Source organism: Desmodus rotundus, chromosome 2 (genome assembly GCF_022682495.2).
Source record: "Desmodus rotundus isolate HL8 chromosome 2, HLdesRot8A.1, whole genome shotgun sequence".
Taxonomy (NCBI): Eukaryota; Metazoa; Chordata; class Mammalia; order Chiroptera; family Phyllostomidae; genus Desmodus; species Desmodus rotundus.
In genome coordinates this window covers 51,747,135-51,763,627 of record NC_071388.1, presented here as the reverse complement: position 1 = coordinate 51,763,627, position 16,493 = coordinate 51,747,135, and the positions used below count along the sequence as shown (strand labels likewise).

At 53.5% G+C, this 16,493-nt stretch overlaps 1 protein-coding gene across 1 annotated transcript in view; it reads left to right on the top strand.

The window, feature by feature from the left end:
* The window catches only part of XXYLT1 (xyloside xylosyltransferase 1), a 164,365-nt gene extending 148,498 nt beyond the window's left edge, over positions 1-15,867 (top strand). Inside the window, exon 4 of the mRNA XM_024556353.4 lies at positions 14,263-15,867. Within this exon, the coding sequence (XP_024412121.2) occupies positions 14,263-14,659 (397 nt within the window). The 3' untranslated portion in view covers positions 14,660-15,867. The remainder of the gene's footprint in view (positions 1-14,262) is intronic.
* The last annotated feature ends 626 nt before the right edge of the window (positions 15,868-16,493 follow it).

Sequence of the window (16,493 nt, the reverse complement as noted above, 5' to 3'; positions counted from 1 at the left end):
TGTCCCTGCTAAGTCAGGGATAACGATTAAAGTAGCTGTTGCCCTGTGTGCCGTTTCTAGAGCGCTCAAGATAGAAACCCCAAGATAGGCGCTCCCGGCTTGGAGCTCCTTACCCTCCTTCATCCCCCATATCCATCAGTCCTCGGGTCCAGTCCACTGCCGGCCGAGTGTCTCCCAGGCTGCACTTCCCCCTACACTCAGCACCACCCTGCTGCCCTGATCACTGCAGCAGCCTCCTACCTGTCTTGCTGCTCCCAGCCCTGCTTCCTCCAAGCCTCTCTACCCTAGCCAGTGACCTTCCTCACACAGGAGCTGCCTTGCTGTAACCCCTTTGTCACTCTCAGCCTCAAGGCCAAACTCTCTGCCCTTCCTCACAGGACCCTTCCTGGTCTGTCCCTGCCCACTGCCCATCTCATTTTCAGCAGTGCTGGGTTCTCTCATTGCCACCTCCACTCTTTACCTGCCTAACTCTTCATGTCTGGACTTAGGTACCACTTTCTCCAGGAAGCCTTCCTGGAAGCCCCCAAGACTGGGTGAGGAGCCTCTTTTGGGGTCTCAAAGCTCCCCGCTGTTGTGCCATCCCATCTCTTATCACCCGGAATCCTGATTGCTTGTTGTCTGGACCACGTGCTCCCCATGCCCTTCCTGACACTGAGCTCCATGAGGGTAGGAATCATAGTTGTGTGCCAGGCTCTCCCCTGGCACTTGGCACACAGTGTCTTATGTCAGCCTTGTAAGAGCCGTAATAAAACACCTCATTCTTTCGGTGTTACAGATGAACACAGCTCAGAGGTAAGTCATTAGCTGCAGTCCCCACCTCAGAAGGGGCAGCCCGGAGGGAGCCCAGGCCCGACTCCTCAGCCCCACTCTTGTCCGTTGTGCTTGCCCATTGGAATTGCACAGACTCTGCCCTGCAGGTCTGTGATCTCTGCTGAGGGCCCCTGCATGCCGGAAGTCCAAGAAGGAGCCTCAGTCCCGGGACTGAGGCTCAGAGGAGCAGCTGAGATTCCAGGCCACCACTGAGGAGTTGCTTATTCTCTGCACCAGACTCTGCCAAAGCCCCGGTAACGTCACCCTTTGGTCCAGCCCAGCACGACTGTGATCCAAGCTGGTCTGTCAGGAGAACAGTTTGCTTGTGGATTTTTTTCCCGCTTCTTAACAAAAGAGAAAAAGCAAAGATAGCACTATGGCTTGGCTAGCTGTGAAGTGTCAGGGCGTGTAGTGCAGCCAGCTGTGTAGGGATGCCAGGCGGCCGGGGCACACTGGACATTCAGGTGGGCTGGAGGCCAGGCACATCTTGCTCAGCTGTGTTCCATTTATATACATGACCTCTAATGCAGCTGCTCCTGTGCATTGGCCCCTGGCAGCCCTGGGGTAAAGAGAGGCTTAAGAAGTCAAGAAGGGTTTCTGTGCTTCTTGGGGCAGCATGGAGTTGCAGGAGGCCTATGTGCAGCATGGGAAACACAGGTGAGGGAGGCTAGCCGACACAGCTGCCCAGGTGCCTCTTTCCTGTGTTGTGCTTAGTGCTCACAGCAGCTGTGTCGTCACTGCATCCCAAGGGTGAGGCTCCCAGAGGCCTGGGAGCACGAACCAGCCCCCACTGAAACAGTCACGGTGAGCCCGAGGGTCACGGCGGTCTCCCTGCATCCATCCTGGGCTCTGCCAGGTTGTCCCCACATGCGGACTGTGGCTCACAAAAATGCCCGCCACAAATGGTGGGGCTTTGTGGATACATGGAAATGGGTTTTTGAAACAAAAGCATGTAACTGGAAAAAATCCACATCGTACTCACACTGGTACTAATTAAAAGAGACATAAATTATTGGAGTTTGGTGATCACTCTGGGCATAGAATAGGCTTCAGAACAAGAAAGGATTCTGGGGCTGATTAATCCATTTAACAGGTGGAGAAACTGAGGCCCTGGGAAGGGAAGTGACTTGTCCCAGATTGTCCTGGTGGTGTGTACAGAGCCAGGTGACCTGGGTTCAGGCCCCCCCGTCTGCCGCAGACAAAGTGGGGAGTGTGCGTGTTCACCATGGAGAATCCACACTGCGTCTCACTGCACGCGACGTGTGTCCGCAGCTTCCATCACCTCCTCTGTGTTGAGCATTTTACCTGCGTTACCTTGTAGCACCCTCCCGACAACCCTGTGTCCACATAGGGAGCCTGAGGCGCAGACAGCGTTAGTACCTTTTCTGGGGCAGTGAGCAGAGGACCAGGATTTGAACCCAGACTGTCTGCCCCCAGAATCTGTATCCTTAACCTCATCACCCAGTGATGTTTTTCATGGCAGTGGGAAATTAATATACACCTGCCTCCCAGCACCGCCTCCCCCTGAACCTCAGACTGATTGCTAATCACTGGGGAAGGAAGGAGGCAGAGCTGGGCCCTCCCTCCTGGCATGTTAAACATGCTGCTTCATGGAAGCATTTCCCCAGGGCTCCCCTCCCCACCACCCTACACTGAAGGACTGTGACAAAGTGAGCAAGTGCAGGAAGCATTAACATAAAATTCATATAAAATTTGCAAGTGCTGTGTACCTATTTCATGGCCATTTTCAGGATAAAATGATTCCATTGCTATTCCTATGGTTTTATATCTCTTTATAAAAATAATAGAAATACTTTTTTTCTTTGGATTACGTTCTTTGGGCGAGCAGCATCAGTATTACCTGAGAGCTTGTGAGAAATGCAGAGTCTGAATGAGAATCTGCATTTTAACAAGATCCCAGGTGAGTCCCTTGCACCCGGGTCTAAGAACTGCAGCTGCCCACAGCAGGCTCCCGGGAGGCAGGGACTGCGTCTGACCTGGTGCTGTCTCCCCACGAGGCCTGGCTCCCTGCCTGACGTGTGGAAGATCCTCAGCGTCTGTGGCAGTGTGGCGACTGCTCTGTCTTACCTTTAACTGAGACCCACGCCACAGACGTGTTGGGCAGTGAGCAGGACAGACAATGACGGTAAGGGCAGCTCATCGTGGAGTGCGAGGGCTCCTGATGCTTTCTCTGGGCTTGCAAAGTGACACTTGTTGCTGCAGCTCGGTTGCCTTTGTGCCCAGTCAGCCGCGCCCAGACAGGCTCCCCAAGGTGCCTCTCCTGTGAGGGCGAAGGGCGTGGGGCTGGGTGGGTTGAGCTTTATTCCTGACACAAGGTTAAATTCCACACATTCCCCTCCCTGGTACCCTTGCCACACACGCCTGTGTCCTGCTCGCTGTCCCAGAAAGCACCCGGTGTATGTCCTGGGCACTTCCCTCCGGTGTGCACCAGTATCAAGGGGCTGTCGGGGGCAGTGTGCCAATTCTGAAGGTGACTCCCTCTGGCTTTGTCTTCAACCTGATGAAAGTCCCTCTCTCAGCCTCATTTCAGGGAAAGGGCAGGACTGTGGAGCAGAGCTGAGGCCTGGCTACCCAGGCCAGGCCGGGCCAGCGGCATGTGGGTCCTCACCAGCCCAGCCTGCTGCCTCAAGGCCCTGTGGTCTCTTGATTAGGTCCCAGGGCTGCCCCCAAGTTTGAGCTGCTCCCTAGCAGTGCTGTACAAGCCCCTGTACTTGGAAGCCAGGGGGTCCTTCAGGGCTGGCTCTAGGAAGGACATGGGCCAGAGGGCTGCGGCCACTGCTGGATCAGGTCACCATCTGGACCCCTTCATTGCCAACCTTTGTCACACTGGCATGTCACCGCAGATGTGCATTTCTGGGCTGGGAGACCAACTTTTCTGCTGTGCCTTCTCTGTCCTCACCTTGAGTGAGACCGGGTTCCCTCCAGTGAAGACCTGGTGACTCCAGCCCATGGGGCCCAGGACACGTTCTCCCCTGAGTGCCTTTCTGAACTGTTGCCCCGCCACCTTCATTCGGCATTCCCCTCTTCCAAATTTCTGCCGTCTGACTGTCAGTCTCTTACTCCTTCCTCCCTCCATTCATTCTTCCATTTGAAACTTAGCAGTTCTCAAGGGCCTGCTGTGAATCCAATGTCCACAGGAGGCCCTGAAGACACAGAGATGAATAAGACACATTCCAGTTATCAATCCCAGGGTTTTGTGACTCCATTCACATCCTCAATACTGGGGCAAATCCTTTTACTCATCTTTTATTGATTCCTTATTATATTGCCCAGGACTGTTTTTCTTTCTCAACCTTATTTGTACCCCTCCCTCTCCATAGATGGCTTTACTACTACCTTCCCTAGGTTTAGAGTTCACCAAAACCAAGCTTTTTCAATATTTCTAACTCCTACCTAGAACCTTCTGTCCATCCTCTAGTCTCATATGAGTTCTAGGACTTCCTTCTTCTTGGCAAACTCTTCTGCCTGGCTCCTGGGCCCTTGTTTTGTATCTCACTGCCACACTTCCCTCCCCTTTAACACGGAGACGATACCGTATTCTGCCGTATAATGCGTACCCACGTTTTTGGCCCAAACGTTCAGGGAAAAAATCTTGTGTTTTAATTTTTAATTCAATTTTTTATTTCTTTATATTTAGAAACAAAACATTGTATTCCAGGGTATTATTTTGCATACAGATATCGCTATTGCTTTTTAGAGTTACACTTTTAATGCATAAGCGTAAATAAGAGAATTAAAAACATTTCTGTAGGTACAGAATTAGTACTACCCATATATAATGCACATCCTTATTTTTCCCTGAAAAATTTAGGCAAAAAGTACACATTATACGTGGCAAAATATGGTAGTACTTACTTCATTTGTTTGTAACAAACCTCTAGTGAGTTAATACATTAAGGGCCTGGCACATACTAAGTACTCACTACATATTAGCATTATCATGACTCCAATTCCTCTAAGTTCCCACCCTGCCGTTCACCCTACATTTCTTCTCTCTTTATTCTGTCCTCTTCTGGCATACACAGCCCTTCCCATTGACATACAGATGTGCTTAACAATCCCTCCGCCCACTCCTGGCTGCAAGGTACCACCCGTCTTCCTTGTCTCTGTTTCCTCCTGTGCATGTGGTCCCTAGTGCTAAGTGCCTGGCCTGGTAGTCTCCATCACTCACTTTCTCAGAGGTGTCGGTCACCTCCTGCAGCATTTCCAAGTTCTCACCCTCTGCAGCTTTCAGCACCATCCCACTCTCCTGTGTGGTCAGGTTCAGGGGCAAGGGGCGGGGCAGGAGCCAAGGCATGATCTAGACTAGCAAGAGGTGGCCCCAGAGATCCCCAAGGGGCTGAGAGTGTGCTGAAGGCAGGGCATTGTGGCCAGAGTGGCTTCATCTCGGTTCCCTGTCACTGGAACAGGCTGCCTTCTCATAGTAAGGTTCACAGGGGGACTGAGTGGTTAGCTCAAGGGGGATTTGGAGAACCCTGAGGCCAAGGTAAGGCCCTTATTATGGTCATTGGAATTATAGAGGATGCCCCTAGGGATGGAGCAGAGAGGAAGAGGGGGTAGGTGGTAGGCAGAGGTGATGAACAAGCACTCAAGGGGCCAGCCAGCTGATGAGAGGCTCTGGTGGGTACAGGGGGACAGCTCTGGAAGTGTGTGTGGGGAGAGGCAGCATATGCCCTGGGGGCTGGGGGAGAGGTGATAGGGTGGTCTCCCCTTGGTGAAAAGAGGGGCTGAGGTACTCTGTATTGTCTGGGTTGTCATTCATTCCAGATAAGTGTTCAGATGAGAGGCAGAGGATGGGAGGTCAGTGCCAATAAGAGGGCTTGGAGGGCAACAGCCTGGGAAAGAAGGCCTGGAGACCCACTGGATTGGATGGGGATAAGAGGGTGGGGAGACCACTGGGGGGACTTCTGGCACCTGTACCACAGAACTGTAGGACCAGAGCTTGGAGGGGGCACAGAGGGCCTACAGGTGCCACTGGAGGTGCATGTGGCTCCTCTAGGCCCCCACAACAGGCACAAGGCCCACAGCTTGAGTCTGTACTGGCCACTCAGGTTGTCAGTGTGGGGACAGGTGGCTGGGCTACTCCAAGGTCCTCCATCTTTCCTGGCTCCTCTTCTAACATCCCCTAAATGTTGGAGCTCTCCAGAATTCTGTTGTATCCTCTCTGACCTGTATCCAGCCACGTGCTGGGCTTTTCCAATTGCTGCTGTTCATTTCACTGGCACCTGTTCAAGACTGACCGGGTCATCCCTCTTTTGCCCAGCCTTGCTGTGGCCGTTAGTGGCCCCCGTCCCTGTAGTAAGCCCTGCTGAGCTCTGTCCGTCTGGTTGAACCCTCCAGTGTGTCTCCCTCCATCATCCCTGTCTTTAGTTCTTCCCCAGTTTCTCCCCATGACGCCCTTCAGGGCTCACACCAGTTCAGGCACACGGTGCTCCAGAGCTGGTTGTGGGGTTGAGTGACGGAGCTCCCCAGCCCCACCCAACAGTGTCCCCAACTCTGGGGCAGCAGGTATGGGAGGAAGCCCACGTGACCGAAATGTCCAGGCAGGCTGGGCTGGAGGAGCAGCAGGCTGGGTGATGCACCTGCTCCCTGGGTGTGTGAGAAGGGGACTGACACCTTAGAGAAGGGCACCACACCCGTCCTGAGGGCACAGGGTGCAGCCTCTGCATTCTGGCTGTGCCGGGCCATGGGCAGCCTCAGGCTGATCGATAGCCCTTCCAGAGGACAGTGGAGAAAGGGGAGACTGGGGGCATTTGGCGGGCCAGCAGGTTGGTTGGGCTACCCTGTGGCAGGTCAGAGGCCTTGACCACAGGGGTGGTCCACCCTCTGTGATTCCAGTGCTGTCCCAGGGTTACAGTCTCACAGAGATGGATTGGCCGTAGCTGCTGCAGCTTTGGGAACCAGGCAAGCTATGTGGGTCACCTTTACTCTTCTAGACTCCCTGAAGCAGGAAACCATGTCAAAACAGAAACCTCTGTAAGCCGGCTGGTTGAGGGCTGGTCTGGGAGGAACCACCACACCCTGAGAGGAGCCTGGGCAGGGAGGGGCTTTTGACCTTCTGTGGCCGGGCATCCATGGTGACAGTCAGGGCCACTCCTCACAGCATGGCACTGGGCAGGGCCTGTACATGCATTTGTTCCTTGAGTCTGTTACTGCTGCCGTGGGGACCTGCAGGGGCCCCACGGACCTCCAGCTGGACTGGCAGGCCTACTGGGCCCCCTCCAATAGGGGATGTCTCATCTCCATCCCCGTGTTGTTGCTGGGCACTCCAAGGCCCAGAGAAGGCCCAGTGGCTCACACAGCTGGTCCTCAGCCCAGGCCTCTGGGTTCCAGATGCAGACCCCTCTTTGTCCCACTGCGCCCACTGTTGGTGTATCGGGTCTCATCTCCTCCCTAGAACACCCGTTTCCTGAGGGCATGTCCTACTCACCATTCCCACATTTCTGAATCCCTCTGCTCTTCCCTTCAGCCTGTGTGTCCTGCCACGGACACCTGCTTCCTTCTGCCACCCTCCTGGACAGAGGTGGCCCAGCCCTGGCTGTGTGCCTCAGCCCACTGTGGGCAGCAGGGCCAGGGAATTTGCCCAGAGTGGTTCTGAACCATACCAGTGCCCTCTGAGTTCCAACAGAGGAAAAACAGGTGAAGATGAGCTGTAACATTTCCCTCTGTCTCCATTGTTGGAGAGTGTCACCGGACGAATTGTGCCCTGCCCCCGCCATCCATATGTGGAAGTCTAACCCCTATTGCCTCAGAATGTGACCTTATTTGGGAGTAGGGTTGTAGCAGTTGTCACTAGTTCAGACGAGAGGTACTGGTGTAGGCTGGGCCCCTAATCCACTACATGACTGGTGTCGGTATAAAAGGAGGCGATCGGGACACAGGCGCCCCAGCAGGGAGAACGCCCTGTGAAGACGAAGGTAGAGATTGGGATTTTGCTTCTGCAGGGAGCGCCAAGGGTTGCCAACAAAGCACCAGGAGCTTGGGAGAGGTGTGCGGTGATGTCCCTCACAGCCCGCAGAAGCAGCCAGCCCTGCTGACACCTTCACCTCAGACTTTCAGCTTCCAGAACTGCGAGAGAATAAATTGATGCTGTTTAAGGAGCCCAATTTATGTTACCTTCTCATGGAGCCCTAGAAACTAATGTGGAGAGCTCAGTCTTGTAAGCAGAAATGAATAGTCTACTGTATGGGTTGTAACAGAGTCGGCTCTCTAGAGAGCTTGGCCCACGTGGAGGCCACCCCAAGTGTGCTGTTCTGACCTGTCTCCTGAGCCAAAGGCTCCTTCCCGCGTGACACAGTTAAAAAAACAAAACAGACTTTGGGAATGTATGCTCAGCTCTGAACTCCTTTCTCTCTCCCCGGCTTCCCGGGACCTTCCTCAGGTCATCTCACTTCTGTGAACCCCCACTATCCCAGGCTGGGGTGGGCTGTGCAGAGATGCCAGGAGTTTACAAAGCAGGAGCTTTCACAGCTTGTAGGCCGGGAGAGGGGCAGGCAGGAGGTCCTGATGCTGGTTTCTTCTGGAGCGGTCGGAACCCCAGCACCCTCTCTTGTCCCGCCAGGCAGCCTGGTTCCTGCACCAAGGACCGCCTCCCATCTGCCCATGCCCTCTCAGCCTGTGAAGCAGAAAGCCCTGCCTCAGACCCCCCTTTGCCCTCCCCTCCCTGTTCTGGGCCAGTCATGCTTTGGACACTCAGTTGCTGACCTGGAAACAGGGCTGGTGTTTGAAAGCATAGCATAGGTTTCTCATGAGGTTCTGCAAATAAGGCGTGCACACACCTGCCCCCTGCTTTATTTCTCTCATGTTACCCCAAGCAAGGCCCCTGCCGGTCATCTGAGTGCCCGGCTCCCTTCCAGCGGCAGGTGCATTGAGCTTGGAGGGGGAATCCCTGCCAGATCAGAAAGCACAAACTCGGTAAAAGGCTGTCACTGTCGGAGTGGCGCTGGGACCTGCCACGGGGCCTGCTTTGGGTGGGAGGGAGCAGTTGCCTTCTCTGAGCAGAGGCGTTTGTGGGAAAGCACACGTCACAGGCCTGTGATCATGGGGTTGCCCTCTCCATGGTGGGACTATGGGCAGGGCGGTTTCTGAGCCTCAGCTTTCCCTTCTGTAAGATGGGAACGTGGACTATGAATCTGTAAGTGTCTTTATTTAGGCTGGTAGGCTGTGGTTCTATGAGGAGCCTTGTGGTCCCACCACTAATACACTGTATGACTTGGGAACGCTTCTTATCCTCTCTGTCCAGCAGAGCTAGAGACCTAAGTCTGCTTCAGGTTTTGCAAGCGAGAGATCCTAATAAGGGTCAGGTTTTTGGTTTTTGGTTTTTATCTTCACCTGAGGACATTTTTTTTCCATTGCTTCTAGAGAGAGAGGAACATCGGTGTGAGAGAGAAGCATTGGTCAGTTGCCTCCCGTACGTGTCTGGACTGGGGATCAAACTTGCATCCTAGAGACATGCCCTGACTGGGGATAGAATCTACACCCTTTCAGTTACAGGATGATGCTCTAACAGCTGAGCCACACCAGCCAGGACAATAAGGGTCAGCTTTGACTCTTGAAACATTCTACAGCTTTGCGGCAGCCCCACGACTCCAGGCAGCCCACGTCCTCTCCACTTTGACACCACAGGGCAGTGGTTCCCCAAAGAACTGAAGAGTCAGCACCCGGCGGGACTGTGACTTAGTCATTGCTCTGAAACCAGTCCCACATCACCCAGTACTGTCCCCGGGTCACCTCGCAGGCCCTGGGGAGGATGGGATGCTGGCCTGCCGCCGAGCATTGCTCTTCACTGCTAGCCTTTCCTCTCAAAGGACTGGAAAACGGGGTCCCTTCCAAGTCAAACAAGAGCTGCCTGGGGCTGGTACGCAAGCACTGGCAGAAAGGAAATGCGTTTCCTGACTGCGCCTTCGCTGATTAGACGGCATCTAGGCCGTGTGCTTCCTCCGGGAGGAGGCCTAGCCTCGCCTGCTCGTCAGTGACTTCGCATTGAACTCAGATGCACACTGGAGAGCTGAGCCCACGGTGAGGAGGTGTGCTGCATATGAGGTTGTCCGCCTAATCTCAGGCCTCAAACAGCCTTCTTTGCCTGCGAGCCTGCAGCTTGAACTCAGCCTGAGTCAGCACAGGCTTCTAGAAGTTTGTTGGGGAAACTTGTGCAGCTGCCCAGCCTCGGTGTGTATCCCCATCCTTACTTCTTCCCTCTTAGAAGTGAGCGGAAAACTCTGAGCCTTGGGAGCTGAGAAAAGCCAACCCAGGAGAGAAAAATCATGAAGAGACAGGGAGGGCAAAGGGCCTCTGCTCTGGGGCGGTGGGAGGAGAAAGGGATTATTCTCGGCAGTGATGTTCTTTTCTGGAGAAAGCGAGCTTTAGATTCTCTGGCCAGGGTCTGTGGTTGGAGGACTTGTTGGAGTGACCTTGGCAGTGGTCATCAGGGGAAGACCTGAAGAAATGACTTTGCTTTCCAAAATTATTTCAAATACCCCTTTCTGTGGGTTTTCTTCATGAAAACTAGTTTGCTGGATTTTAATAGTCTTTTTTATGATTATCAATTAGGACATACTCAGTGTGAAACATTTAGAAAACTCACCACTCCTAACTGGAAAAATGGGCTTGAGGGGGTTTTTTTTGTTGTTGTTTCCCAGTAAGCCCCCTTGACTTCTGGGTAGACTTAGCATTTACAAGGGACCATCGCCTGCATGGGGGCTTGTTTTGCAGTTGAAGCTATTTCTAAAGGGGAAGAAACCTTATCCCCTCCATGGAGGTCTCCAGGTGGCCATGGAGGAAGGGGCAAATCCCTGCACAGGACTAAATCCGGACAGGCAGGCAGGGTACCAACCCTGGGGCACGGCTGTGGGCAGTTAATCAGAGAAGCTTCTGGAAGCTCCAGGACTCAGAACCAGATACAGCATTCGCACAGAGGCCTCCTGCAGCCTCAGTGTGTGCCAGGCCAGGGCCCTGTGAATACGCAGGGTCCGGCTCAGTAACGCCCCTTTTTATTACAAAATCCTTTGTTACAAAATAATAAGCGTGGAATTGTGTAACATGACAATATCACACTCAGGCACACCCTATGACATTTTAGGTGAAATGTTCAAATTAAAACTATAGATTATTACACCCATATTATTACCTTACCAACCACACGCAGGCAGACCTTACTTCTGCCGGACCCTGTATATGGCAGCTCCAGGCCCAGTGAGGAAGGCGAAGGTCTGGGCACTCTCTGACCTGCTTCAGGGTGGCTCTTGAGTCTGACCCCTGAATCAGCAAAGTGCCAGCGGCAGAGGCATGATCTGATGGCCTGGTTCCCAGTGCTCCCGGCCTTGGGATGTGCCAGTAAAATTCAGAAAAAAAAAAGATTGAAATCTAAATACTGCTCCTTGGAACATTAGCCTGTGGGATGTGAGGCAAAGATGAAAGAGACCTCGAGATCAGAAGCCCTGGATTGGAGTCGGGACCCTGCCCCTGACAAATTGAGGACCTCTGTCCCCTGCCCATTCAGACGCAGCACGGTGTGCTGCCGGGAGAGGGAGCTGACGGAGAGAAAGTAGGAGGGCTCCTCGACTCTCACCTTGCTGGGGAGGTGAGAAACTGATGGACCACCTGTTAGGTGTTTCACATGGGACCAGAGCCCCTGACTCTGCCTCCCTGTGTCATTCTCTCTGCCTCAAGGCTGTCACATTTCCTCCACAGGAGCCAGCTGACATGGAAGCCGGAGAACCCCACCATTCCTCTAAGAAGCTACTCTGTTTTTCTGGGTTCATTTTGGGGTAGTAGGAGTGCTTTGAACAAGGGCACCCTGGAAATAATCTTGTACTTAGAGAATCATTGGTTTATTTTTCAGGCTGTGTGTCTGTTTCAGCATTTCTAATTCCTGTCCTTCCTTTGCTTCGCCTTACAAGTCATCCCCAGACCTGGTTCTTTCTGGCTGTTTGGTACAAAATGCCTCTCGGTCCTGACTGAGTGGTGGTGCCAGGCATCACGTTCCCAAAGAGGCACCTGGGTTATGGTTTCTGCCTGGAAGGACGTTCTGTCCTCTCTCTGCCCCTGGCGCCCCTCTCCTGTTGAGTTCAGTGTCGGGTCACACTTGCTCAGGCAGAGCAGATCTGGGGAGCCTCCCTGCTGAGGTTGGTAAGAGTGCCTGAGGCCGCAGCAGCCTCTCTGCTCCCCAGCTTGCTTGCTCCACAGTAGAATCCCTTCTGAGCGCCTTCTCTAGCAGTGGGGGATTGCAGGTCATCTCTCTGCAGCTGCAACTTTGTGTCCTGACCTTTTCTTGCCCCTGGTTCCAGCCATCATTGAAGGTCATGTAGCCTGAGCCACACTGACCTTTGTCATTCCTCGTCAGTCACTTTTTTTGTCCCCGGAGCCCTGCCATTCGGGCACCGTGTGAAGTTGTAGACAAAGCAGAGGAAGGCGATGGTGGTCCTGGGAGACCACACAGACCCTGGAGAGGCTGACTTGACCCCACACCTCCTACCACCTGGTTCTCTGGGAAGGAAGGAGAAACCTGGGGGAGGTACAAAAGCATGGTGGGCTCAATGGCTTGCGAGGTGTCCGGGGGTTCCCTAGTGGCCGCTCTGCCTCTCCACTGCTGTCTTTGCAGCCCAGGCCTCCCCTCCTGGTGAGTGCAGCCCCTTGGCAGTGGCACACCCCTCCCCCAGCTGGAGGGTTCCAGCTCAAACAGTGCACCTGTATTGTGGTGGCCCAGGTCTGTTTGGTAGAATTTTAGCCAGTTTGCAACCGGGAGCTGATAGTAACCATGTGAAAGAAATAGGGTAAGGTGAGCGAAGAGTTGCCAAAGCGCATTGCAGCCCCTCTGTGATCCCATCAGTGCAGGCCTTTGCAGCCAGAAAGACTCCAGCATCTCAGTTGGCTTGGGAAGCTTATTTTTGCCAAGGTTTTTATCACTAAGCAGGCGCCAGAGCACTGCTGCACTCATGGTCCAGTCACGGCAGAGCTCGAACAACGAGCCTGTGTGCCCCACGTGTGGGAATGTCCAAAGGGAGTGCTTTCACCTCGCCAGGATCAAACTACCGGCGCCCTTTGTGATATGCGAGACGTCAAGGAAGGTCTCTCCATCCCCCAACTCGGAAACGTGGTAGAGCAGGGAAAGGGTCTATCTATCGTGGCCCACCTGGGCCAGGTCTCTGGTTCTCCTTTCACGGGTCCATACACTTCACCACACAGATCCTGTCCTGTGACTGGTTAGGGGAACCATGGCTGGGGGAGGCCTGGGGCTGGCACTTCCAGGCTGGCAGCAGAGCTGGTTTTGCCAGGATGCACTCCTCACCCTAAGATTCTCTAGGGGAGGGGTGAAGCAGGTAAAAATAGGTGAGATATAGTCTGACGCAGAACACTGTCCTGCCCCACTCCTGACCTTGCCCTTGACAAAGGGCCCTCTGTCCTTGCTCCAACTCTCTGACCCCTCTGCTGAGACTGCATCTCTGCGGGTGTGGAGCCTGGGGCCTTTGCAGCACACAGGGACCTGATGTTGCGGAGGTTGGAGAACGGAATAGCCAGTGCTCTCTAACCGTCTCACCCCAGGGAGGTCCTGAATCTGCCTTTGCTCCTCCGAGTGTTTGGGTGGAGACCCTAGAATGCTCCCCCTGGGGCTAACATTCCATGAACTGGGGGGCTCTATACTGGACTAATCCGCCTAGAGAGAAATTGAAATCAAAGTGACAGTCCCTCTAAAGTAGCTGCTGATTTTCATCTGACCCATCGGTATGAGTCCTGAGCCGTTTCAAGCCTCCAGCCGCTGCCCAACATGATAGAAATGCTAGGCTTGGGGCCTTAATGAATGTGGCTTGTTCTAAGGCAGAAAATTTTGTTTCAGGCTGTGTGTAGCTTCCTACGCCTTTACCAGGCCACCATTCAGAATTGTTTCCCCTCCCTTCTCTCTACTATCCGTTTCAAGATCACAGACAAAGGCAAGAGGGTAGAAAGTTCCACCTGGATTGTTACAGTGGATTCTGGAGCCAGGTGCCTGGGTTTAGTCCCTGCTTTTGCTGCTTACTGGTCATATGTCTTTGGGCAAGTTACCGAGGCTCCCTGTGGGTCAGGTTCCTCGGCTCTGAAGTGACTGTCATCTCAAAGAGCACCGATCTCATGGGGGTGTAGTGACCTAGTGCAGGGCCGCTGCATCCTGAGTCTGTGTACGTGTTAGTGACGACGATGAGGTCATCCTGTGGTAAGTAGCAGAGGATGGTGGGAAGAACATGAGGCTTGGGGACCTGGGTCCAGATCCCAGCTCTGCCACTTGCCTGTGATGATGGTACCAGATTCTGAACCTCAGCATGTCTCCGTTTTCATAGCTGTAAAATTGGGCTAAAATCGTATCTCCCTCCAGGGCACTTGTGAGACCCAGGGGAATAGGACTGGCAAACTGTTTCACCCCACAAACCGGGCTAAGTCTGCTCTCTTTCCCCTTCCCAGGCACACATTCTGGCAGTTCCGCCATGAGAACCCCAAGACCCGGGTTGGGGACCCACCCCCTGAAGGGCTACCTGGCTTCAACAGTGGGGTGATGCTGCTGAACCTGGAGGCCATGCGCCAGTCCCCACTCTACAGCCGCCTGCTGGAACCAGCACAGGTGCAGCAGCTGGCCGATAAGTACCACTTCAGAGGCCACCTCGGGGACCAGGACTTCTTCACCATGATCGGCATGGAGCATCCTGAGCTCTTCCACGTGTTAGACTGTACCTGGAACCGGCAGCTTTGTACCTGGTGGAGGGACCATGGCTACAGTGATGTCTTTGAGGCCTACTTCCGGTGTGAGGGCCACATCAGGATCTACCACGGGAACTGCAACACCCCTATCCCAGAGGACTAGATACATTCTCGCTTGCGTGCCCTCGGGCCTCTGGATCTGGGGGAAGGCAAGGAAGGGGCGCCTCTGAGACAGGCCCCCAGGTGGTGTCTGGACCCTTGAGAGACACTGCAGGGACGTCCTTTGTGATCAGGTGCTGCAGCAGCTCTCCCACCCTGTGGGTCACTGCCCTGAGGCCACCCAGTGATGACTGGCCTGCACATTGCTGGTGCTTGGGGACTTTTCCCTCCAGGGGGCCAGGCATCATGAAAAAGGCAAGCTCGGAGACAGCTCCCAGTGGGCTAGGAAGCAGGCGTTCAGAGAGAAGAAAGGGAAGAAAACCATGCTCCTGGACCTTAGCCCCCAAAGAATGAAAATTCTTTTAAGAACTAGCCTTTCTTGGACCAAATATAAATTTATTTTAAACTGATAGGCTTCCATTTTGAGAGAAAGAACACACAGAACTTCTGCAGCTCCCGGTGAGCTCTGAACCAGTGAGCCAGGGTTTTAACAGCGGGCCTGGATGTTAAACATCCCAGCGAAGGCCGCCCTCCACACGTGCGCCCAGGAGGCTGTGCTCGCTCCCGTGACGCTCAGGTTGCCTGCTGCAGGTGGAAAGATCGCCGCCTCTTCGGGGAGGACCCTCAGTGCCGGCTGTGGCCCTCATCACAAAACTGGCCTCATGACTGTCGCCTTCACAGGTCTTTCCTCCCAGCTGCATCACAGAACCTCATTACCCCTTACTCATCCAAGCAGCTCCAGGCGACCAGACTGTGCTCGGAAATCAAATCTGTCATCAAAGAACAGAGGTTGGCCACCCCCAAGGACGTCAAATGGAATTGTCTGGACTGGGAAGACTCCTTCCAAAGAAGAGCCCAGCTGTGCTCGGGTATGACCGTGAGGCTCAGACGGTCCGTCACTCTGAGGCTTGTAAGCATTCCAGTCTCTGTTTAAAAAAATCGTGCTCCTGACTTTCTCATTGCACCATGTCAGACCTGCACCTTTGAAGAAATGAGGGTATTTTTAAAGTTCTTCTTTTAATGAGTTCTCCTGTAAGTAGGCTGCAAACAGGAAGCCCCTCGGGGTCCATTTTGTAGAGTCCAGCTGACGTCCTTGGGAAAGAAATGTTGTATTTTCCACCTTACTTTCTTTCAATTTCATTTACTTTTTTCTTTCTATTCATTGTGAGTGAGAACAGTGAGAACAGCTAATAAAGAATCATGGAGAACACAGTGATTTCTGTTGTTTGTTTGTGATATGACCCCAGTTTTCTGTTACATGACGGCTCCAAGTAGCGAGTGTAATCAGTGTCCCTCAGCCTCCCTGTCCGCGCACCGCCACCGGGCGAGCAGGTCTCGGAGGACTAGGGGAGAGCACGTCTGGGAGCACGGGCGGGCGGTATTGTTCCGTGGGGCTCACATCGAGAATCACTTTATTCTAGGTATCGGCAGGCCCCGCCACCCCTGGGAGCAAAGACGGCCCCACCCTTCCCATGTCCTTACCCCAGACGGTCCTCTTACTTTTCTCCCCCACCTCTCTGCTCTGGCAGAATTGGTCTGCTTTCCTAGGAGCTTGATTTCCTATTTGTAACTGCCAGTCACTGAATCTCTGCAGTGTACCAAGCATTGCGTTGGGGGATTTATGCACACTGTCAATAATATTAATGAATACCTCCCTCGTGAAGGTCCCTAAAATCCTAAGTTATTGTAAGAAAATAATGAGCAATATGGGCAGAGAGTCATTGTTTGTCACAGCATTTTTTATAATAAAAAAAATCCTGGACCAACCTAAAGTGGTGAATAGGGGAGAGGATAAATAATGGGTGTTACATCCATGCCATGGAAAACATCATGTTTCT